Raw genomic sequence first — 23,649 nt, 5'->3', positions numbered from 1 at the left:
CAACTTAACACGTGAACACGGTTAATTAACTTTAATATTTATCAACATAAATCGGTCACAGCTGCTCCTTCACTGTGAGCGTTGATACGCAGCGACGGAAAGACGTTCCATAGCTGTGTCATCATCCTCTCTTAGAATCATCTCAAGTTAAATTGCTTCAAAAAACACTGAAAAGGCAATATCATAACTAATTATTAAAAGCCATTAAAACCAACAAATTAGGGGAAGATGGTAGGAAAACTCTAAAACATTCAAAAATAATCACAACTTTAAGAAAACAGAGTAAAATACAGTTATATAAAGCAATTACAAGTAGCGGTTGGGAGGTTTACAATCAGCTTTCAAGGAGGTTATTTAATTTTTGCAAAAGAATCAGGTGCAGTGAAACTAAAAGCCGTCTTTGCCGAGATCAAACCTGACTCGAGGAGCATGAGGCAAGAGCAGCTCAGAGGAGATGATGAAGCCCATCTGAGAACCAAAGGAGGTCTGACAGGTGATATGCTAATCTTCCATGGAGAGCTCAACAGATAAAAAGATAACCGTGAGCATCACGTCTTTCCCAAAGACCACCCGACCTCCGGATAAGAAATACAGCTGTGTTATAGTACTATAGGAATCACCAGCAGGTCAAATCAGATTAGTAGACAGAGCGGAAGAGGATGTGTGTCTGTGAATCACGTCGGCATCGGGCCCTAACAAGCCATTTTCCACATTCTGTATTTCTGTAGCTACAACTGACCTTTTGCCTGAGTCGGCACAACGATTGTCCGTGTGAAATTTAAATGAGGCTTATGTGAGACCACATGCAGTGATATTTATATTATGTGACACTCCACATCATATGTCTATTTGAAAGATCAAGTTCATCAACACCTGTGGCTTTGGGCTTTGGCTTCTGGAAAACAGCAGGAACAGCTTGTTTGATCAGGATTCGGCAAAAGAGTTGGATCATAAGAGAATCTTATACAATGTTAAAGACAGAATTCCGTCACCATATGTCAATGATTAAACAATATTGTTGATATAAACAGTGGAAAGAAAGGGACCTACAACAGAACCATGTGGAACACCTTATGCTATTGATAAAAAGTGGTGTTTTGCCAATTCTCTTGATTAGTAATTCCTGGACCAATGACATGCAATAGTAATAATCTCACTAATATCTAGCTCTCATGTTTTGTTGGAAAAAGAATTCCAAACTGTTATGATAAATATTTCACCTCCTCTCCCCTCTCCTCTGTTTTGGCAGCAGAACGAGTTTGACATCGCTTGTGACTTTTCATGTGCAAGTGCATCACACATTCTTGTTTGCTCATCATTAGCGTCAGAGGCAGTTAGCAGCTTTGTGATACTGGTTATTCACAGCTGCCAATGTTAGGCTCAGTGTTGCCAAATTACCCCATGACAGACATGGCTAATTTGAACTTTCTTCATGGTGCCGGCCCCCAGCTGTCTCCAATAAATGTTTGTGAAACCAAAAACCGGGCCAATGGGAAAATGCAGCCGAGATGAACACAGTTGATATGCAGCCGGGAGTCCGTGAACAGCCTCTACCTGCAGGAGTCGAGGGTCATCGGACAGAATCCGGCTCCTCTGGTGCGACGGCCTGCTGCTCATCAGCCTCCTTTGGTTTCTGCCGGTTTTTTTTGGTTGCATTTTCATCCTTGTTTCTCCTCCAAGAGCTGCACTTACATTCCATAGTATCAGATTCATTTCACATGATTCTCTCCACATCTCAAAAATGAAATCTTATTGGAAATAGACCTTGAGTCTTTTCGCACAAAGTCCTCGAGTTAAAGATTTAGCGTCAACTTTCTGCTCAGACTTTGTACAAATTAACAGCAAATCTGTAGCAGATGTGTCGGATTGTTCCCTGAGCCTGAATCTGAGGAGGAACTAAACTCGATATGTCGCAGTGTAACCGATCGTGATGGGGGGGAAACCCTGCGGAGGGGAAGCCAACTTTCTCATTAGTTTTATACAAATTGGACAATGTGCGGGTCGTCCACTAACCAGAAGTGTGGTGGTGCGATTCCCGGGCTTTGCCAGTCTGCATATGAAAGTGTCCTTGGTGAATGTGAGTGGAAATTGCTGCCTGCTTGTTACGAATAGAAAATTACATAATATAAATAATAATAGCATAATAGAAAATATATAAATGCAATCGACTTGCTATCGTACTATAGCAGTTTTACAAGGAATATAAACAACATGATCACCTTTGATGCACTTGAGGATAATGAATAATCCTTTTGTTTCTAGGTGTTGCTAAGTGCTCAACATCTGCAGGTGTGAGCTCATGGTCTCACATCACTTAATGTTTCTAAGCAAATATTCTCTGCTGCCTTCAGTGTCAAGGTTGTTTTTCCACTGTTGACTGTGTAAGTGCTTTAGTGTCATGTTGTGTTGATTGTTCCTCAGCTTTAAGAGCATAAAGACATTCCGGAGCACGACTTTTGTCGCATTGTTGCCTGTTCTCGAAACATTATTTATTTTCAACGGAATCAGAGAAAAACTGCTGCTGAGTTTTGCTCATGAAAGAAATCCGTGAAAGTGTTTCCTGGAAAATGATCCTGTTGTCGGGACGAGAAAGACGGAGGAGAGAGCGGATTGTTAACGAGACAAAGCGAGAGACGGACAGCGAGGACGAGCGGTGTTGTCTGATTGAGGTGTTTGATCCAGGACCTGCTGTGGCCTAATCATTGTAGCTGTGGATAGGCGGGTTGTTTTATAAAGGAGAGATGTGCAGGTCTTCTCTCCGGGACCTAATTCAATTGAAGAATAAATGAGTTCTGTTGGTAATTTGGCGATAACCTGTGCAGTGACCGAGCTTAAAGGAAGATAAGAGACGACACAGAAATGAAGACAAGAAAACGAGACGATTTTTCACCCTGCCTTCGCTAAATTAAACTTTTCTCCGGTCCTGCTCGAACTTTAATTAAAACACACACTTGCATGCACATTGCGCACACAGGTGAACACAGGAGTGCGCACGTGGCCGCACATCCAGCAGATAATCCAGGAGGGAGCAATCAAGTAGTGTGAAAGAGATCAGTAGATGGTGAGCGTGGAAGCTAACTGGATCTGGAGGCTCCTCTGTCTGTCCCTCTGTTGTTAAGATTAATCAGCGAGGTGCACTCTGAAAGTCAATGGGCCTTTGAGTCGTAAAGGAACACCGAGGTGCAGTGGGGACTTTTAAACGGTCTTACTGGTACCTTTCCAATGAGACAGTGTTGGGTTTTAATTGTGCAGGGTTCGATGCAAACCAAATACAATGATATGGATGGACGACAGGTTATTAATTAAGAATAAAAGATGTCCATGAAAGCCGGAGGAGTAACCAGAGCATTGTTTCTGCAGAGACAGATTATTAAATGCATTGTTTAAGCAGATTTGTATTTAATTAAAATGAAATATAGAGTTTTGTTCCCCATCTACTGTCCTGACGTGCAGCAGAAGTAGGATCTGGGTTGCAGGTGCCTCTCGTGGTACATGAAGTATTGGGGGTGAAGGTTTTTCCTTCAGACTGAACATCAGCAAGTTTTAGAAGCAGCAAAATCCGGTATAAAAAAAACTGAAATTGACACAAACTGATGAAACTTCACCCGAGTCGGTGCAACTCCAGGGGAAGACCCGTCCGTGTGAGTGGAAAACGTTTCATCTCGTGCACTTATTCAATATAATGTAAGCTAACTGCAGTTAACACCTGTACAGCTGGAACCTCGGCTGTTTTTAAGAGGGGAAAACTGACGACTGCAGAATTCCATTGCAAAAAATATTGTGGTGAAATCTGCACTCATAAAATAGAAAGCGGATAAGTTACAATTTAAAAAAACGCCACCTGATAAACCTGTCAATCCAATTCAGCCTCATTTCATACGTGTTTAACATGGAGGCTGCAAACAATGGAAAGAAGCTTTAAGATGTCGGCTAATTGTGGAACAATATATCAGCAACACACTCACAACAAACGCAAAATCAACAATTGAAACGATGGCTGGTTTTACACACTCAAGCCCCTCGGCCTGGGCCACTGTCATTTGTCTGCAATGGGAATAGAAACAATCAGCATTCACTCCTGCATCAAATGACTCTGCAGAAGTTTTTATCAGCTCCAATCGGCGGTGATGGTTTTAAAAACATTATGTATACCTGCTTATTTTGGTGTAAAATATGTATTAGTACCAGTAATTTTAATGGGTATCAATTTGTCCCTGATAAATGCAGCTGGACTTTAACTGCTCCCGGTGATATTTAGTCCTGTTAAACCTGCTGATGTTCAGAGAAGAGAAACTGTCCCCCCTATGTCCAACAGCACTATTCATAGAGCCTGTAAAACACGCTGGAAACTTCACCAAGCCAAATATTCATGTAGGCTGAATACCTCGCTCTGTGCATCTGGTTTTTGAAACAATTTGCCCACCGGGGTCTTCGCTTCCAATCCCCCTTGAAATTACGCTGTTGCAGCTCCAGTGAAACCGAACAAAGGAGCATTTGGTTGCGAATGGCGCCGCAGAACCTCCACATGGTAGCACTTTGTGGACGGGACCATTTAGCGACTTGTCTCCAGAGCAGTTCCCCTCGTTCCCACGTGATTACCAGTCAAAGGATCCACTTTGCACTGGGATGGTCGGTGGCAACGGTCTGATCTGAAATTAATGCAGTGTCGAGGCATAACAACTTGCGAGTCTTTTACAAACCAGCACACAAAGCAGGGGCTCCTCTGTCTGTGTCGGGCTTTGAGTTCAGCCTTTGTCTTTGGTCTCTGAGGTGTTTCAGTGCATCTAATTCATGCATTTTTTCTCTAAATTCTGTGTTTTCACTTGTCAAACCAACAATGTTGTGACTCCAAACGCAGCAGGGGTTTATAGCCCAGACAATCGAAACACAGCGTCACCAAGAAGCGCATTTCTGTTTAACCTGCACGAGGATCAGGGGATGGAATAAAAAAAAAAAAATCCTCCTTCAAATGAAAGATGAAGCTGTGATGTGCAGAATCATCACACAGCTGAATCTTCACTCAGTCTCCAGAACTGTGTCACTGCCGTCAAGGTAGGGTTAAGGTTAGATGTGTTTGCTTTGGATTCTGGGAGAAGCTGTGTGTGTGTGTGTGTGTTTCCTGGGTTGCTGAGGATAAAAAAATGTGTTTTTACTGGGTCATATTGACATCTTCTTTCTTCCCTCTTCTTTCATTTTACCACAGCTGAGTGGTTTCCAAAAGTAACAAACGGAGCCCAAAATGGAGGCCGATGTGTAAATGTTTAAACCTGGTGTCATTTCACTGTCCTGCACAGAGAGAGAGAGAGAGAGAGATTATTTTTCTAAACTCCTCGTGTGCGTGTCCGTGCATATTTTTTTGAAAAGGGAGCTGCATTTATATCAAAACAATGACAAATCCAAACTCTGCTCTGCGCTTCTCAGCCGGAGGTAATTGCAGCAGGGATGTAGAAAACATTCCGCTTCGAGTGCCCTCGTTTTTTTGTTTCCAAAGACTTGCACAGCCTTAATCTCTTTAGGGGGTCTTCTTCTTCTTCTTCTTCTTCTTCTTCCTCCTCCTCCTCTTCTTCATCTTCTCCTCCCCATGCTCTTTGCCCTCGCAGATTTCCCACCGCAGAACATTTTCAGTGACCACGGCAGAGTCTTGAGATTCCCCGGCAGTATTTAGCAGTGGAAGTAAGCAGCTTCAGCAGCTCGATGAAATTCCTTTGAAACTCTGGTGTCTGTCTGAGCAGCGAGTGCTCGGAGCAGAGCTGGGGTGGGGGGGGTGATGGTATGCGTGCAGAATCACAATAGTCGCCCCTGTTACACGCTCTGAAGCAGATCTGAGTTGAGGCTGCTTCTGTCCGTCGAGAGGAGGACACTCCTCCGTCTTTTAACTTCAAACCCTGAGTCAGACTTCAGAGGGCGGGTCAGGTTTGTATATTAGCCCAACTGCCCTTAAAGAAATCAATCTCAGTGGAGAATGCCGGCCGCCCAGTTGAAATAATCCCAAAATACCCTCATGCTCTTGCTTCACAGTGAAAATATCTCAAACAAAATCATCGGAAATACTCAACTTTATGGATTCTGCTATTTTTCTTTGGATACCGTCTCATTTTCGGGGTAAAACACAGGCAGACGAAATTGCTCTGTTGAGATTGCTCAATGATTTTTTTTGACTCGGGGGTTTGACCTTCACGGCAGAAATCTCAAATAGTTCTCCTCCTCCTCGGGGGTGTAATGGCCATAAAATTACAGTTTGCGGCGATGGTGGTCCCAGTCGTCCCAGTGGTCATTCTCTGCTGCGTCAGCACCGTTTTCTAACGACTGTACCCGTCCCCGCTCAAGTCTCCTCGTCTGTCAGAGACACGTCGGTTCCGTTTGTCACATCAGAGCAGAGATTTCAGCTTCATGTGTGGATTTCACTTTTGAGACAATAAACAGATCGGCGACACAAATGTATTTTCTCAGCAGCGGAGGTGGAGGGATTGTCGAGATCCAGCGAATCCCCCTGTGTGAATTTTAAGGGGTTTATTTCCACTTGGAAAATTTCGGTATGCACCCATACTGTGTTATTCTCTTTAGCTTCCTCCGCTGCGAGAGAGAGAGGGATCCAGGATGAAAGCATTTCATCCATCCCATCGATTGCTCCCCCTACCATGTGAGTGCCGCATCATGTTTTCACTGAAGTGTTTGCCTGAAATCTCGAGCACAGGAGAAAACAGCCAGTTGCAGAGTCCTTGCAGCAGCCTGGCTTTTCCCATAAACCGCAATGAAGTGCACATTAGTGCCAGTCTGTGGAATCTGCATCCCGTTAAAGCAGCGTGGAGGCCATACCTACCAGTGGAATTGTCCTGACTAACTGGGAGTCATTATATCTACCACATACTGATTGACTTTCCATGTATTTCGTGCACATGGACACGTAGGGGATCGCAAAGCTTCGGCTTTCTTTGAAAATCGCCAGCTGAGAAATGACGTTTTCTCTGTGAGCAGCGACAAATTCGAAATAACTCCGGTATGTGATGTCATCTAACAGCCTCAGACTGATTCAGCAACAGTGAAGAACGTGTGGATTGTGTTGGCAGGGAGCATGTGCTCAGTTTTTATTTCCTTCTCACTCACACAGAGTTGAATCGTACGAGGTTCTGTTACTTATGATCCAACAAATGTTTGTTCTGATCCAAGAACATCATCCAAAGTCCTCATTCGTTTTTTTCCTTTTCTTTATTTCGAGTTGATTTTTTTAGTTTGGAAAGACGACAACACGACTCGCATCAGGGCTGTGGAATTTCACTTCTCCGTCACGTGTCAGACAAACAGCTCAAATCTGTTGTGTGTGTCATTATGAACAAATTTAATCTGGTTCTAATTGGGAAATTTATAGAGTTACCGTCATTGCTAAAGCACATCAAGTCATCTCCCGGCAAACGGGGGCTTAGACGAGAACTGCTGTGATATTTGTTTTATCTAATCAGTTTCCGTATTGACTTTATCTTTTTCTGTTTCCACTAATCAGTCCGTTGATTTGTTTTCCACATTTGGGCTGAAATCACACCGACACGATTTAGCTCTAATCACGACTGAGTAAAACTATTGTCTACCGAGCAAATCAAATGTCTTTTACAAGATAGTAATGGTTACTCTACATGTTTGTCAGCTAATGGAGGAACGAGCCCCACTCGCTGTTTCCTTTAGGAGAGCAATATGTCCTCTGAAAGACCTCCTGCACTATTTCTGAATCTGCATTGAAATAAGCTTCTTAGCACAGAACTGATAATTTGAATTCTATAAATATAAATGGGGTGAAGTGAGGGTTCCTCTCGTACAACATCATTAATATGTTAGATTACAGTCGGGCCTGCGAATCATTCCAGGAAATATGCTGCAGTTCATTTCTTTCGCTGCCTCCAGAGTCTTTATGACTTGTTGTGCGGAGTCTATTTTTGTTCCTGTATTGAGAGATGAGACATCCGTTTGGTTTGGAATTCAGGAAACACACACCAACTCTGCACCTTTTGCGCTCATGTCACTGATTTTCCAACTTTGAGAAGTCTCCGCCGACGGGTCTCACCACGTCGGGGGACATGTTTGCTCACCTCCGTCTCGGCTCCGAGCTGCAGAGGACAGACGAGATGGTTATCTGCGAGATGGTCATCTCTTGAGTGGCTTCCCAAGGAGCTTTGTCTGTTTTGTGTCTTTTCCCCCCCGAAAGGAAGGAAGAAGTCGTGTCCGGCCGTGCAAACGTCAATCGTACAAGTGGATTTCATTTTGCGTGAGATTCTTTTCTTTCCCAACATCGTCCTACATTAAATATACTTTATAATACTGCAGAAAAAGAACAACAGTAGTTGACAGGTTGAGAAAATTAAAAGTCTTACAGACGGACTGATGCTGTTTTGAGTGAGGGTGGCACATTCCTCTGCCAAGGCCCAATAGTCCCCTGAAAATTCCACTTTATCTCACAATGTAATATATATATATATATATATATATTAAAAGAACTCATTAAAATGTTGATGCAGATCCAGATCAGGGGGCGGATACAGGAAAATATATTCACCAAAATTGAATGGTTTCTTCTTTTTTTTGGCCCATGTTGCATTGTTTGTGTGCTTATGAAACCACATTTATATCCACAAGATCTTTTATTTTGATCTGCACCACATTCCACACACTCCACACACAAATATCCCAGATTCTTCTCTCACCACGATCCATTTATTATTCTCTGAGAAACAAAGGAACATGTTTAAAACAACTTATTCCTGGATGCCCCCCCCCCTGACCCGGAGCCACACCAAGCTTTGTGCTAATCCGTCCAATAATCTTGCTTATACACAAACATACAAATAACCTCCTTGACGGTGGCAATTGAATATAAATTCCTAAAATAAAAAACCTATTTCACCTCTGGCTACAGTTATTCTCCTGATACACTGAAGCTAAAGTACCAAACCCAGCAGAGAGATTCTCAGACAGCTGAAATATAATGGACACTCAGCCTGAGAGTTCACCGAGGCGACTGTCACCAGCCTGTGATTGAGCCTGCGAGCGTATCGAGCGATGTGCGTGCACGTGATCAATCACAACATTTAGGTGATTTCTAATTAGGATTTGGACAATGATTCTGAGTGATGAGCTCCATGACTTTATGTGTCTGCGTGAGACGACAATAACCCCCGTCAACAATTCATTTAACGGAGTTATAAAGAGCATCAGCGTAATGTCAGGTGTGTGATTAAGCTTCCTTCATCCCCAGATGTTATTAGAACATAATCTTCACGGGGGGAGATTCTGATTCTTAATTTGACATCCAGATGAAATATCGTCATTGCTCAGATTTGCACACGCAGTCATTTCCCTTCGAGTTGCAGATGAGTTTTTGAGGTTTCTAATTTTTGCTCGGCTCTCTTCATCACTTCAGGGGTGAACCCCCGTCCTCACGGTGGCCTTATGAGCAGCAGAATTTATGGCACATAAAACTGAAAATGTCAGAGGGAGGATTCATACGCGGCGCCTCATAGACCAAACCTGCAGATTATGTCGACGTCCTCGCACCTTTAAAGGGAAGCAGATGACTTTATGTTCACTGGTGACACATGAAGGTGTGAAGTACAAGTAAGCCTCATCTGCTGTAGGTGTTATAAGTGTCTGGTTAAAAAGGACGAATTCAAAATGCAAAGAGCGGAAAACAAACAAATAATAACGTCATCAAATGTTCAGCGTGAGCAGCTGAGGACAGATCCCTGAGACGGAATGAAAATGTCAGACAGGAGCGAAAACAAATGAATATTGAAGGGTGGATTCATACTCCCTGCTCCGAGATCCCGAGGTCTGCCAGCGTGCACGCAGGAATCAATGGGTAATTTTCCAGTGAGAACACAAACAGTGCAGGAATATAAATATATTGTATTTCACATCTAACTCTCAATCCCACAGAGGTTAAGTGAATGCATTTGAGTGTGCACGGTGTTTGAGATGACACGCGTGCTTAGCGGCAGAGGCAGGAAGAGGGGGGCCTTGGGGATGGGATTTTCAGGTTTACTAGGCCAAGTGTTGATAAATTGAAAACCCGCTCTCGAACGTATCCAGAGTGACTGGGTCCGTTACTCTGTCAGCTTTTAACCAGGCAAAAGAAAATTACAGCTGTGACCTCATGGCGCTCGGCAAGAGGGAGACGAGTAATTTTGCTTACTCGGAGAGGAAGGTAGGGGAGGTGGAGACGAGGTGCAGAGACGAGGCTACGGATCTGTATAAGCGCGGCGGCTCCTCCAGTTCAGAGCCGGGAGCAGCCAATAAATTAACATTCAACACATAGAGGAGTTCAGCGAGGGCATGGAAAGGGCTGGAGCGCCTGCTAAAGCAGACTGGGAGCTCCATCACCAACACTGCTTGGCCAGCTCTTTTTCTCCGGAGCCGGAGCCAGTGTACAGATTAGTGGTGATGCATGGCAAAGGAAAGTGCAGCAGCGTTTCTGTGCACTTCACACAGCCCGACAGTCGACTGTATGTGACGCTGCTGTATGTTTATATGTATATTTTTCTAATTAAAGTGCCGGCGTGAACAAGCTAATGGGCAGAATGGCTTTTAAAATAAGCTATTACATCTTGACAGCAGCTACCGGCTTCCTGAAGTTAATAAATGAGTGCAATTCACTTCCTGGAGGGATGTTGCGGTTTATTCCCCCATTAGGAGGCAGTGGTCCACCCATTCCAATCATTCTTTAATTAGAACTGTTGTTATGTAGCCTGTCACAGGAGGTAATACCTCATGACAGCATCGGCATCAGCCTGGCAGCCTGCAATCTCATATTCACTGACAGGGGCTTTGGTGCATGCTCGTCGCCGCGTCCTCTTCCCCGCCAGACTCAGCGGTGCGCCAGACACTTCCTGCTGATGCGTGCGTGGTTACACGGAGATCTGCGGCTCTCGGCTTAGGCTCGGAAAACATCTTCTAAAAACGAACCAAGACAAGAAAAGAGTATTTTGTTGTTTTTCCTCGGGGCTCAGGTGTGTTTCCTGGAGGCCCCAGCAGGTCCAGTAGAGTTAGCTTCATAATGGGCTTGGTTTCATCTTAATAAACACATCCCATGTGTTAGCAATTTGTGTTTAATGAAGTGCTGCTCTCTGTGGAGTGATGTAGACCAGTCACACACACACAAACACACACACACACACACAATCCCAAACACACACACACACACACAATCCCCCTTCCCCCCGTGCATCGCCTGCAGCCCCTATCTCCGCTTTGACACATCAGGTCTGAGAGGTGGTGGAGAAACAGACCATCAGTGTGAATCCAGGTGAAATAGGATGCAGACCTCCCCAGAGGGTAAACTACTGCGGGAAAAAGGATGACATCAGGAACCCCGGCTCCCACAGGAGGAGACAGCTCTGGAAACATTGAACTTTAACGAGATTACCAACTCCAGCAGGGGTGGGAGAGGGAAACGTAACAGCATGTGCTGCCCGGAGTTGGCACTGAGAAATACAAATTCATGAACTACATTAAATTACATTTCTTTTCCTCTTTATTGGGTCCTACAGCTTTTACCCGATGTGGAAAAATTGTTTAAAAATCCCCTCCAGATAAATTAGCAGCAGCCCGGACATTTACATCCACATACAAGTGTACAAGTCATGAATAGGGAGATGACACCTTCACTGTTTCCCTGTGCTGCTCGACTGGCAACACGTGCAAGCGGTGGAAGGAAACCAGTCACTGTGGTATTAGAACAGGTGGCCGTCTCAGACTGGCACTGGTGGCGTGGAGCTGGCGAGGGTTAGGAGCCAGACTCTCAATCTGTCCACTTGAAAACTCCCCAGTTTTGCTGGAAAGTATTGTGGCCCCTGTGGAGGATAAAGCAATTACAATTTCTGATGGGAGAGAGCGAGAGCGCCAGGAGCCGCATTCATTCTTGGACGACGATCAGACATGCGACTGGAACATTTCTACAAAGCAGCGCTGCACAAATATCATCTTAATACCATCACTGTGCAGCCTTATAGTTCCTCTAAACACTTGCTGTCTCTTGTCAGATTGCCACGGTTTGACTGTACATTTAAAGACGTCATAAAAGCGAATTCCTGGTGCCAGAGCTTGATGAACCACACCAGGCCTCAGCAGGTACATGGCAGAAATCTGCAGAACAAAAACCTGTTCCCAGTTAAATCCTGCGTAGCCGCACACTCTGTGACAGATTGGATTTGGAGTGGGCAACGTCCAGCTCCAGCTGGAGATATCTCACCCTTTGGCCTCTCACCTGAACCCTTCCTGTTCTGGTATGTGTGACTAACGTGCTCTATGGGAGACTGGTAACCCTAGAGCCCACATGTTTTGGCTATCGAGTGCAGCTGACGCTCCAGATTACACTGTTCTCTCACATTTGGACGGTCCATTTGCCGAATCGCTCTGCCGCTCCGCATGCACTTCACATTTACTCAAAAAGGAGCCGCAGCTTCGGCTGATCAGCCTCTTTTGCACCATGAAAATGTTGCCAGATCTTCTCTAAATAGCATTCGCCGCGTGCTGGGACCATGCATAAAACTCTGGTTGGTTCTGCCTGAGGAATAAGTGAGAAATAATCACATTCAAAGCAGCAATTCTCTGTGTCCCCTGAATCCCCTGAGACCTGTGGCTGGCTGCACGTCTGCACTGCATCAAACAGAGCAACCTGCCGGGCTGGAGTCGCACTGAGCCAATGATGCCATCTTGACGGATTGTCAGGGAAATTTGATTCTCCGTGGGCTTCCAGCTGACGTAAAAGTAATGCCGCAAAGCCTATCAAAGCTGCAGGAGGACTGTGCGCGGGCCTGTGACTGTAGCCTGTGTTTGGATGTACTGTGCAGCAGAGAAAAACAACAACAACAGCTCATATATTCGGCGCAGCTCAATGAACACTCGGGAGTAGATGTGACAGGAATGAAGGTTGCCGCCACCTCAGACGGAGCTGCAGCCACAAACAGCCAAGGTCAAGTCTGTCAGCTCAGATGTGCCACAGTGGTGAACTGACAGCAGAGAGAGAGCCAGTGCGCGGAGGGGTGCTTTACACTTATTGAAAATCAATAGCAATCTTTCAGTGGCAGCTACAAGACATATTTGAACAGCAGCTTTTACTCAGTAGAGCTGGGTCACATTTTCATGCAGGTTTTCCACTTGTGAAAAAATCAAAGGGGGGGGTGAGAGGTTAATTGATTTTGTACTTTACAGGTATATTCTGCAGGGTTCTTGTCCTTCTTGATTTTGGCGACATCTCAATGGAAGGAGGTCATGTTTTGCTTTAATTGTTGTTCCTGTAGCAAATTTCAGACGACGCTCTCTGCAGCTTTTCACCGCACTTTACTTTCCACTCAGTCGTGTAAACGCTATTCAGATCCTCTGCCCGAGCTCTGCAACAAATTGCGGTGGAGCAGAAAGTGCATAATTTCCTCCATCTTTCCCAGACAAGAACATTGTAGAAATACTTGAATAAAAGCAGGGCATTACATTATATGAAAGTCGTGGTCTACTGCTTCACCCACTTAGTATGTTCCTCTCTTTAATGTGCAGTGAGTTGAGAGACAGTTTCTGCTCCTTTGGTGTTGCTGTCGCTACTGGCACTGTCGTATTCTGCAGAGAACTTCCTGCGTACGGGAGCTCAGCCCCCGTGCCGGTTACTGTTGGCAATCCACTCTCTTTATTCTACACCAAGGACAAAGCCCTCTTCGTGTAGCACTGCCCATTGTGTGCAGTGTGGTGGGGATTTCCAAGCGATTTACTCTCACAGGAGTAAGTCATGGGCGTCGGGGAAAAAAAAGTAGCACGCGGAGCGCAACCGAAGGTTATACATAAATATTTGGAAGTGACTCGTTTGTTTGCCGCGCTCGCCAGATCATCACATTTCTCCTCGACTCGCGCAGCGTGTGACTTGAACTATAACCTCCGGGTTTATTAATGTCATTAACAATCCAACGAAGTGTTAGAAACCGCAGCTTTGTTTCTCCAAATAGAATTGACCTTTGTTGTCTTGTTACTTTTCCAAATTCCCAGCAATTCATGCCCTTTGAAACACACTCCCTGTAGTAATTGAGTCATTTAGCCACCAGTTATCTGGTGCAATGATAAACTATCTGAGCTGCACTAATTGAATTTGAAGGTGTGTTGTTGGCTGCACATACAGCGGAGGGGCTTGGCTTCTGTACAGAGTAGCTCTCGCTTTTGTGATAAAAACGATCCCAGCTCAGCATTATTGTGCAGTGAGAGAGTAATGGTGCGCGTTCGCTAATCATTCAGTTTCACCTTCCACAACATTCACCGCCGTATCCGCACGGACAGGAAGGAGCCGCGAAAAGAATCTCATCGCATTTCAAAACGTACGACTATCAGAGCCGCATAAATGGTGAATACAGTTGTAATAGTACATTAAAAAAAGTTAACGATTTATTAGAATAAAGTCTTAATAGTATGAGACAAAGGTTGAAGATTTACAAAAATAATGATATTACCTTAGATATTACAATCTTTAATCAAAGACTCTGGATTCAGGTGTGGAATCCGACAGGTTCTCTTTGCTGCTTGTTTCCAAGTCAGTTTTTACTTTATTGTCGTAATATTTTTGGCTTTGTTCTCATTAAATTACGACTTAATTTTCGCAATATTAAGACTTTACAACTTAAAGTTATTAAAAACACATTTTAATCCCTATAATATGACTCTTTTCTTGTGATATTACGACTTTACTCTGGTAATATTATAACTTTTAACTCATTAAATTACAAATTTACTTTCTAATATGTTTTTTTCTCATGCAATTACTACTTTATTCTTGTAATCGTGTGACATTATTCTTGAAATCTCTGATTTTCTTTTCCAATATGGCTCATATACTCCATTGTACTTAACATGATTAGGATGCTATGATATAAAAGCCCCAAAAAATGTAATCCTCAATCATTATTTGTTCTGTAATGATTCTCCCTCGATATGAGAGCCAGTCGCTGCCCACACTACCTATGCTGTGGGAGGTGACAGTCTAAATCCTGTGTGCCAAGCGCCTACGGCTCCACAACAGGGAAATGGCATTCTCATCCCGTCCACTCCTGTGCGTGTTACACAACAGACTATTGTATCTGGCGTTTGCATTAGGGCCATGAAATGCAGCCCGTTCACCCTGTGGCCCCGACGAGACGACAGTAGGAGTTCCAGCTTATAAATCTGTGGCCGTGCTGCAGCCAGATCAGTCTTCAAAGCTGCTCCACCGCCTGTTTTAATGAAATGCATCACAGGAACGAAATGTAAATGGGTTATAAGAGCGACCATTTGCCGCAACAACTGTGGCGTGACGTGACACTGATGGACATGATATGTGATCACAGACTTTGAGGCAGCGAGCTACAAGGTGCGCCGAAGTGCCGGCTATTGTGTGGCCGCATGCGAAGCCGTCCTCTGTGTCCGTCATTACTGGCAGTGAATCAAGCGAGCAGGCAGGGGCTGTTGAGAAGAGCCCCCCTGGGAGCAAGGCCTTGTTCTGTCACTACCAGGAGGGACGGCAAGATAATAATGGAGACATCATGAGGGCGGCAGATAGGCTTTCTCCTTTTCAGAGTGGAAGATGGTGAGAATTTGCGGCGTCCCGTCACAACAACCTCGCGAACATTGATTGGTCCCTTGGCCCTCGTCTCGAAAAGGACAGTTTGAACAGCTCTCGTCGAAGAAGACGGATGCAAGTGCTCTTTGCTGCAATGAGAAAAGAAAAAGCTTCTGACAATAGAGGACGGTCCAGTATCAGGTGGTTCACGTGGGGCCGCCAGTGATTTAACTTTCTTTAACGGATGAATTATATTCTGATCTAACGCAGCAGGGGGTTGGCAGCCATTTACCTATTAAGGGCTATTTTAATTGTTCTAATCCTTTGAGGGGCCATTTTAAATTACTGATCACATATATCACACTTAACCCAAGCATCTGGATAGATAGAAAGATAGAAAGATAGATAGATAGATAGATAGATAGATAGAAAGATAGATAGATAGATAGATAGATAGATAGATGGATGGATGGATGGATGGATGAGATGGATGGATGGATGGATGGATGGATGGATGGATAGATAGATAGATAGATAGATAGATAGATAGATAGATAGATAGATAGATAGATAGATAGACAGCAGCATGTCAAGGGCCTTGCACATAGAGCGAAGCAGCGATAAAACAGATACGAAGAATTAAAACAACTCAAAATAGAATTTAATAAACTACTAAAAACTGAACACTCGTTCCCTAAGTAAATACAACACAATAAAGTACTAGAATACACAGAATACAGGTACTTTGTCTCTGTGTCGTTATCAGAATGTGTGTTTTTGTAAAAGCTGCTTGTCGGACACACAAACTCCACCAAAGAGCGTCAACTTTATCCAAGAGCAGTTGTTCCTGCAGCTCCTGCAGTCGGGCTGCATGTTTCCAGCTGTAACGACTCTGGATTTCATCACTGCGACTCTGCCCTTGGACGTTGGGTGGACTAGTTTATTTTTTTTACACACCGAGAAAAATCAAACACTAGTAAATTTCTTTTTGGAAAGTGCGACGCTCCTCATCTACTACTTCTCTTTTTCTGACAGTCACCGTGACGCTTTTGCGCAGTTTTGTTTGTGTTTCTTGCACCTGAACTGTGACCTGAGAGGAAGCAGCCAGATGGGACCGACCTGGAGGACGTCTGTCTGCTACTATATTGTGTCTTTCATTCCGAGAATAAAATACTGGCATGGGATTTTTATTTTCTATTTCTGGGTTTGTTTTTTTGTATTTCTGAATTTCTCTCTCACAGAGTTTCCCCTGAAGCCCTGAAATACAGAATGATTAATTTCAGCGAGAGGTTGTAAAATCAGAAAAGATAAAGGAAAACGAATCGAGCGAAAACAAATTGTTTTATCCTCTGACATTTCGACCCAACTCTCAACTCCTCATGTTCTGATGCTGTTTGCGTCTCTTTTTAATGCAGTGTAGGAAGTTTAGTGTCTTTTTTCAACGTGCACAGTAGTCCAACATGCACAATATTTTTCAGAGACCAGTGATCACATCGAGTGTGTGTGTGTGTGTGTTAGATTAAGGCAATAAAAGTGCTTTGATTAAGGTAAAGGGAAGATCGTGGTGTGGTTAAATACAGAAAGAGGGGTGGGGTTAAGTCTGCAGACAACAGGCTGTGATCTCAACTTTCAATGCACCTGAGAATTAGTTTACAGTCTCTCTGTAAATCCTTTAGCGGACATATTTAACCCCGTGCAGGTCTTATGAAAAAGATTTAATCAATAACTTGAATTTCATTTTTTCCCTCTGCAGTCCTGAGCCTTTTTAAAGTTAATAACCTTGGCTTTATGAACACAGGGGCTGACTGGAGGACTGAACTCAGTGCAGAGAGAGTAACATTATAAATCTGCAATGTTTACTAGACCTTCATGTCTCCTTCACGAGTCAGTCCATCTGACAGCCGTACACTTCAACCCAATAAGGTGAGGTGGAGAAAAATAAAATAAAAAAAACATACTTTGGGAACCGAGCACATTCTTTCTCCAAAATGTATTTTGAATGTCTCTGCCCCCCTGCTGGCAAGGAGTTTAAAATATAATAGGTCTGTCATGCTTTGGAGAGTGCATGTGGGTTCACTGTCAAAGCCGAGCCAACTTAGGGGGAACACATCAGAAATGCAGCAGCTGCCGAGTGACCACAACAGTGAGGTATTCACCCAGCGCCAGGCCGGGCGGGACAATGGTCTCACCCCGAAATGTGTGTCTGAAAATAGGGTTTGGATGTGTTTTACGACAGAGACCCTCAAGGCTGGCACATGTAATGTCAAATGACTTGTAACGATTTTCCCTTTTACACGAGTCAAACTTTTCTCTTCTCTTCCTCTTTTGGATGGATTCCTGCTTCATTCTGAAATATTCTTAACCAGTTTCTGAAGTATGTCCAGAGTCTTTGTGATTTATTGCTCATTTCGCCCGAGGGCGTCATTGAGATGTGACATTGGCGGAGTTTGTCTTTTTTTTGTCTTGGCTGCCGTTTTTTAAGTTCAACCCAGCAGCATCAATTACTCAGAGAGCAGCTAATCTGACACCGTTCTGTCTCCTCCTCTCCGCAGAGAAGCCAATGGCACAGGGGCCCCCGGGTGGCGTTATAGGGATCCTTGGCGGCGTCGTCGCCATCGGACTCATCGTCGGAGTGGCCGTTACCGTCTTCATGGTCCATCGGCGGCAGCAGAAGACCCGCACCGAGACAGACAATGACCTGTGAGTACCACGCCTCTCCCAGACAGTATTGCAGCAGGGCTGGACAGGTGGTAAGATGGAGTGTGAACTCTTGTCAGCCCGTGAGGGAGGAACATTTCTGGGAAGGACAGAACTCCTTTTTTGGGGGAGAAAATGTGTCCAGAGGCAGAAAAACATGTCGTTACCTCCCTCGCGTTCTCTCTGACAGCCAATGATCTTCCTCTTCTCACACGTCAGTGCATGAAAAATTATCTAATTGCAACCGAGACGTGAAAGAAGTGCGAGTTTATCTTTGTTTACAGTGGCAGCTAGAATAGATGATAATCATTAGAACAGCAGCTATTAAGCGGTTACTTGATTGTAATGTGAGCTGCAGCGAGCCCATTTCCCATTAAGACAGTGTTGTTTTAATCAGGACTGATCACAGGACGATGTGCGGCGAGTTCTTCTTGGGAAAAGCTTCACCTCTGGTGGGATATCATCAGGAAGCGAGGGGAGATGTTCCCCGGAGATTGTTGAGCCGTCTCTAAATGTTACTCCGAGAAATGATGGTGGAAATTTGCTAATTTATTTTATTTGAAACAGTTTCTAGTAAAACAAAACCCCGGAGATTGGGCTTCAGGTGGTGGTTGAGGTATTTATTGTCTGAACCCTGCGAAAGCAACATCTGTAGGTGGTTTAATTTGGAGATCAGTGTTCAGAATGCATTTTAGAATGAGTCAGACTTGTTTCCCAGGCAGATTGCTGGTAAAGATTCAGGGACCCCGCGTCTCTCCAGCTTTATTTACTCCGTACCACCCCTCCTCCGGCCAGCCAGATAATTTTGTTCTGCCTGCAAACCAGGGGCCATGACAGTTCTGAGCATTACCAGCTGCTGCCTCCACACAGAAGGGAAAACAGAAGTTGCAGATGACGCAGCTGAGAGAACAACAAGCGACAGAGCCGTGAAAACCTGAAATATAATTTTTGTGCGAAGGTGGTTAAAAGTGGTTCTGCCGTCCGTTTAGGAAGAATAGTAAGAAATGTCTTTTCAGCAGAGAGAGAGAGAAATCAGCGTTCAAGTTGAATCCTTTGTCGTCTTTGTCTAAAACACCTGGTCACGACATAGAGCTCAGTGGTTGCCAGGGTTTCCATTATGCTCGGGGCTGTATACTGGATATACAAGATGCAAACCACACACCCATGGGATGGATGCTGCAGAGGTTGGCGGACCATCCTCCCTGGGAATATGACCAAAACAAGTGGGGTTGGGGGGGTTGTGCAGAATCTGGCTGAGGGTGCACACGAGCCTTTAATCAACTCACATGATGAGATTATAATACATATTTCAGAGGTCCCCCCCACTCCAGAATCTTGTAATTGATTTGATACTCAAAGCGACGATGCTAACATCGAGCATCAGACGAGACGCGCTGCCAGGGTTTGTGGCCTCGGCGGCTCCTCCTGCTGCACGTCGGGGCTCTGTGCGGCGGCCGGCAGGTCGACCACACTGCCTCCACCTCTCAGGAATGCTTCTCAAGACAAATGAAGCACAGAGACTCTTACCTCTCCCATTGCTTTCTGTCTCTTTCCCCCTCCCTGCTAATCTATCTTTCTCTCTCAGTCGGATGCCAAAGTAACTGCTCTCTGTTTCCCACTCCCCTCCCTCAGCATTGCTGTTGCTGCTGTTGCTGATAGTTGTGTGACACAGGCTCCCGAGAAGCCAGAGTCCCCCACAAGGAAAGTAGAGGCACCTGACCCCAGTCTATCCCCCGCTGAACCCTGTCCTCCTGGATCCTCTGTCCTGTTGCCTGCATGTAACGGTGGCCTGCAAGTGACATACTTGAGCACACCATTGTGAGCACTGACGGCATCGAACGCTCGACAGCACGATCATGCACCAGACACTCCCTCCGGGCTTGTTGCAAAAGAACTTGGAATTAACAGATATTTTTGTGTGTTCTTTTGCATTCAACAAATTCAAAGATTTAAGTGAAATTCACGCAAACACATTTGTTTTATCGTACGATTATGTAATTTACGTGCGTGACAAACGCTCCATCACGTCACGTCAGAGCACTTTGATAAACTACGGATGCAAATCAAGCAAAACGGTGCCAAGATAAAACTTAATTAAAAGGCTCGAGATAAAATATCCGGCTCCACTCAGAGTTTATCAGATTTGTGGCGAACACGTCTGAACCTACATATCAAAACTGGTAATCGGAGACGAATCTGTACGCTCGTCCAGTTTTTTTTCCGTCGCGATGTTAACTGCTGAAACGCCACGATAACGTCGTACAGACCACATTGTGCAACCTCTCTCCTCCGCCCCCCCCGCCCTTTACCCTACTTTTGTGTGCATGATTGTCGTCAAATATGCATGACAAGAGTCAAAGTCGTGTCAGTGCTGTTCAACTGATGTCTTAGCTCCCTGCTTGTAGCTCGGCATGTGATGCTTAATGTAGTGAAATGTGACTCAGAGCTTTAATTGTCTAGATGAATATTTGTTTTTTCTGTTTTTTTTCCTGTTGCCTGTCATGAAGAGAAAAAAAAGTGGACTTTTACTTTGAAAATGTCTAATCATTTGAATGCAGATGGGTTGCAAGTGAATGTTTGGGGGTTTATTTCAATGTTGGAGAAGTTCATAGTTTTATATGAATGTCTGTCGTCAGGGTAAAAAGGGAGTGGGGGAGCATTTAGCCAGACTGTTTAATTCTGCATGTTGATGAGCTGTTAATCAAGCCTGGGCATTTGATAACATGCCTGACTGCACCGCCAGTCACGCCTCTGTTTGCCCTCACAAAGCAGCACATGATGTGACTCGAAATTGGTCAATCCCGACACATCACCGGCCCCTCGGAGGCCGCACTGGCACAATAGTCAACTGATTATCAAAATGGATGGGCATTGTCAACAGCGATGTTCTCAGAATAATGTGTTCATCACTCTGTCTTTTGCCCCAGTGTGATGTACGACCTCCAAAATGCCGAAAAGCACTGCCAATCGTGGCACTCGTTCCCCCCTCACCCCCCAACCCCCCCCCGCAAAATGAATTAACTCGCGAGTGCTCCTGACGTGCAGCTGGTGTTGACACAGTTGCAGATACTCGCTGGTATAAATCACTTTGATGCCAACTTCCCCCGGCCGCATTCACCACAGTATCTGAGCGGAGTCACGTGCGGGACGCGAAGGGGACGTTGAGTCATGAGCCCGACGTCAATGTCACTAAATGGCATCAACGCCCATTTTTTATTTCTTTCTCACAAAGCGTGGGAGCAAAATTCTTCCAACCTCCGTGGCTGGAAAATGCTTTTTTCCAGGACTGAAAATGTCGCATCATTGTGATTTTGGAGGACACATGAAATTATTGATGGAGTCTAACAGTGAAGTCAAGTTGAAAAAAATGGGATGTTGCAGTTATAAAACAAAAAAATAAAAAGAAAGAAGAGATATCTGCTCTTGAAGCTCAATTTGAAAGATGACACTGGCGGAGGAATCGGGGCCATGGTGAAGAAAAATCGGTTTTAAAGTTTCGAGAATAAAGTCGTAACGCTACAAGAATAAAGTCGTAATCGAGAAGGAATTAGAAATTTACGAGAATTAAGTCTTCATTTCACGAGAATATAATTTTATAAAAATCATAGTCAGCCGTTCAAAGTCTTGATTTCCAATCTCATTGATTCTTGAGAAACTACGAACAGCAGATATATGACCGATGATAATCTCACTGTCGATGAATACCAAACATTTCCTCCTTCGAAATACACTCACTTTCTTACACGATCTTCTCAAAGTCCTGATACTGATGAAGATGAGGAGCTGATGAGACAGAAGACGAAGTATTTTGTCATTTGTGAAACTTATACTCAAGTATAACTTGAACAGACGCTCCATATTCCTCGTTTTTACACAGCGATTTTTACTGATCTTCCGATATTTCCCCCTTTAAATGGCACGGAGCCTGAAATTATGACTTTAATCTCATAAATATGACGTAAATTACAACGTTTTGTCCGTAATATTACAACTTTTCTTTGGGAAATCTCCAGCTTTTGTTTTCCTCGACATGGCCCCGACTCTCCGTCGTGCAGAAGTGATCTGCAGAGACGATGATTTGAGTTTGTGTAACCCCATTTTTAATTTCCAAACTGCTCACCCATGCTTTTCACCATTGCCGTGTGGAGACCTTTACAGTGTGATGAACGGTCATTCCTTGTTGGAAACCTTCTTTAGCTTTAAGCTGTAACCAAAGTAGGTTTTTGTCTTTTCTTGTCTTTCTGGGTCATTCAACATGGACTGTCATTGTTGTTTTATGGTGCTTGGTGACTCTGTACAGAATGTTATACATGCAGTACAACTGTCTATAACAATCACCTGTTTAATCATGTTCATTTGTATTGCAGTGCATGTTATCTAGTATCAATGCCTGAGGTGTTGGAAACTGGCTGTGTGTGTGTATAATTGTAAAAGATACATGTTTTAAAAAAAAAAAAAGCAAAAAAAGCCCCGACTACCGAAATAGTTTTTGATAAACTTGTCAAGGAACAAAAACAGAAGTCATTTTGTTTCATTCTTGTTTTGTTCTTTCTTTTTCTTGTGAGGAGAAGAAAAAAAAAAAAAAAAAAAGACGATCTCTGCAAAGTAATTGTCGTTCTCCTTTTGGAAAGATCGGAGCAAGACAAAGCATGAAAGTAATTGCCTCCTAAAGATCAAATCACATTTATCCCGTCTTGCAATTAAAAGTATCATTAGCATTTAAATTGCCAAGTAAGATTGTGATCAACAGAAATCAATGCGGAGCACTGGGGATCAGCTCCAATACTTCACGTTTGTTTTCCACGAGCGGGGCCGTGGTCATGTGGCGGCGTTTAATCCAAGCGACTGTGGGCGATGCGACACTTCACTTTCTCTCACGTGCTGCACACGGAGCGTTTTCTAACCGGCCTTCGCTCCAACGCTGCGGCACTGGCGCCCGAAACTCTCCTAATAGAAAGGTCACTTTTTTTGTGAGTGCATTGTACAAGTCATTTTCTTTGCCGTAAATCTTCCGTCACAGATTACTCTTCTCAGTTTAGGGATTAGTTATGTTTTCTCCTCGCTATCCTCCTTAAATCTCCCCTTAAGCCGCCCTGATCCCTTTGCAGCCAGCAGAGCGAGGAGGAGCGAGGTCTTCAAGGTGGACGTCTGAGGAGGAAACAGTGCAAACTCCAATGTAGCTTATGGTTCCCTGCCCGGTGCTTTCTGCTCCCCACAGGCTTGTGGTGCTTGTCAGCTTTCATTAGTGTCTGCCTCTCACAAAGCCAACGCCCACATGCTGCCTGCATCGCATTTAGCTCCGAGGAGGAAGTGTGCGCGGAGGCTGCACAGCTGAGATGCTGCACACGAGGTGGCCGGGCCCGAGATGAGCCTCATCGTTTCTGACTAATGACGGATCGCGC

The 23,649-nt window shown here is 44.4% G+C and overlaps 1 protein-coding gene across 4 annotated transcripts in view; it reads left to right on the top strand.

Annotated features, from left to right (window-relative positions):
* nectin1b (nectin cell adhesion molecule 1b) overlaps positions 1-23,649 on the top strand; it is a 149,293-nt gene that overhangs the window by 98,360 nt on the left and 27,284 nt on the right. For 3 of the 4 annotated variants that reach the window (XM_035153746.2, XM_035153750.2, XM_035153748.2), the window contains exons 6-7: positions 18,103-18,250; positions 19,880-19,948. In XM_035153746.2, the coding sequence (XP_035009637.1) occupies positions 18,103-18,250; positions 19,880-19,948 (217 nt within the window). The remainder of the gene's footprint in view (positions 1-18,102; positions 18,251-19,879; positions 19,949-23,649) is intronic. The other variant, XM_035153747.2, reaches the window with a different exon arrangement.

The sequence above is a fragment of the Hippoglossus stenolepis genome, chromosome 4 (assembly GCF_022539355.2).
Source record: "Hippoglossus stenolepis isolate QCI-W04-F060 chromosome 4, HSTE1.2, whole genome shotgun sequence".
NCBI lineage: Eukaryota > Metazoa > Chordata > Actinopteri > Pleuronectiformes > Pleuronectidae > Hippoglossus > Hippoglossus stenolepis.
The sequence above is the reverse complement of the archived record's forward strand: the minus strand, read 5'-3'. Positions and strand labels throughout refer to the sequence as shown.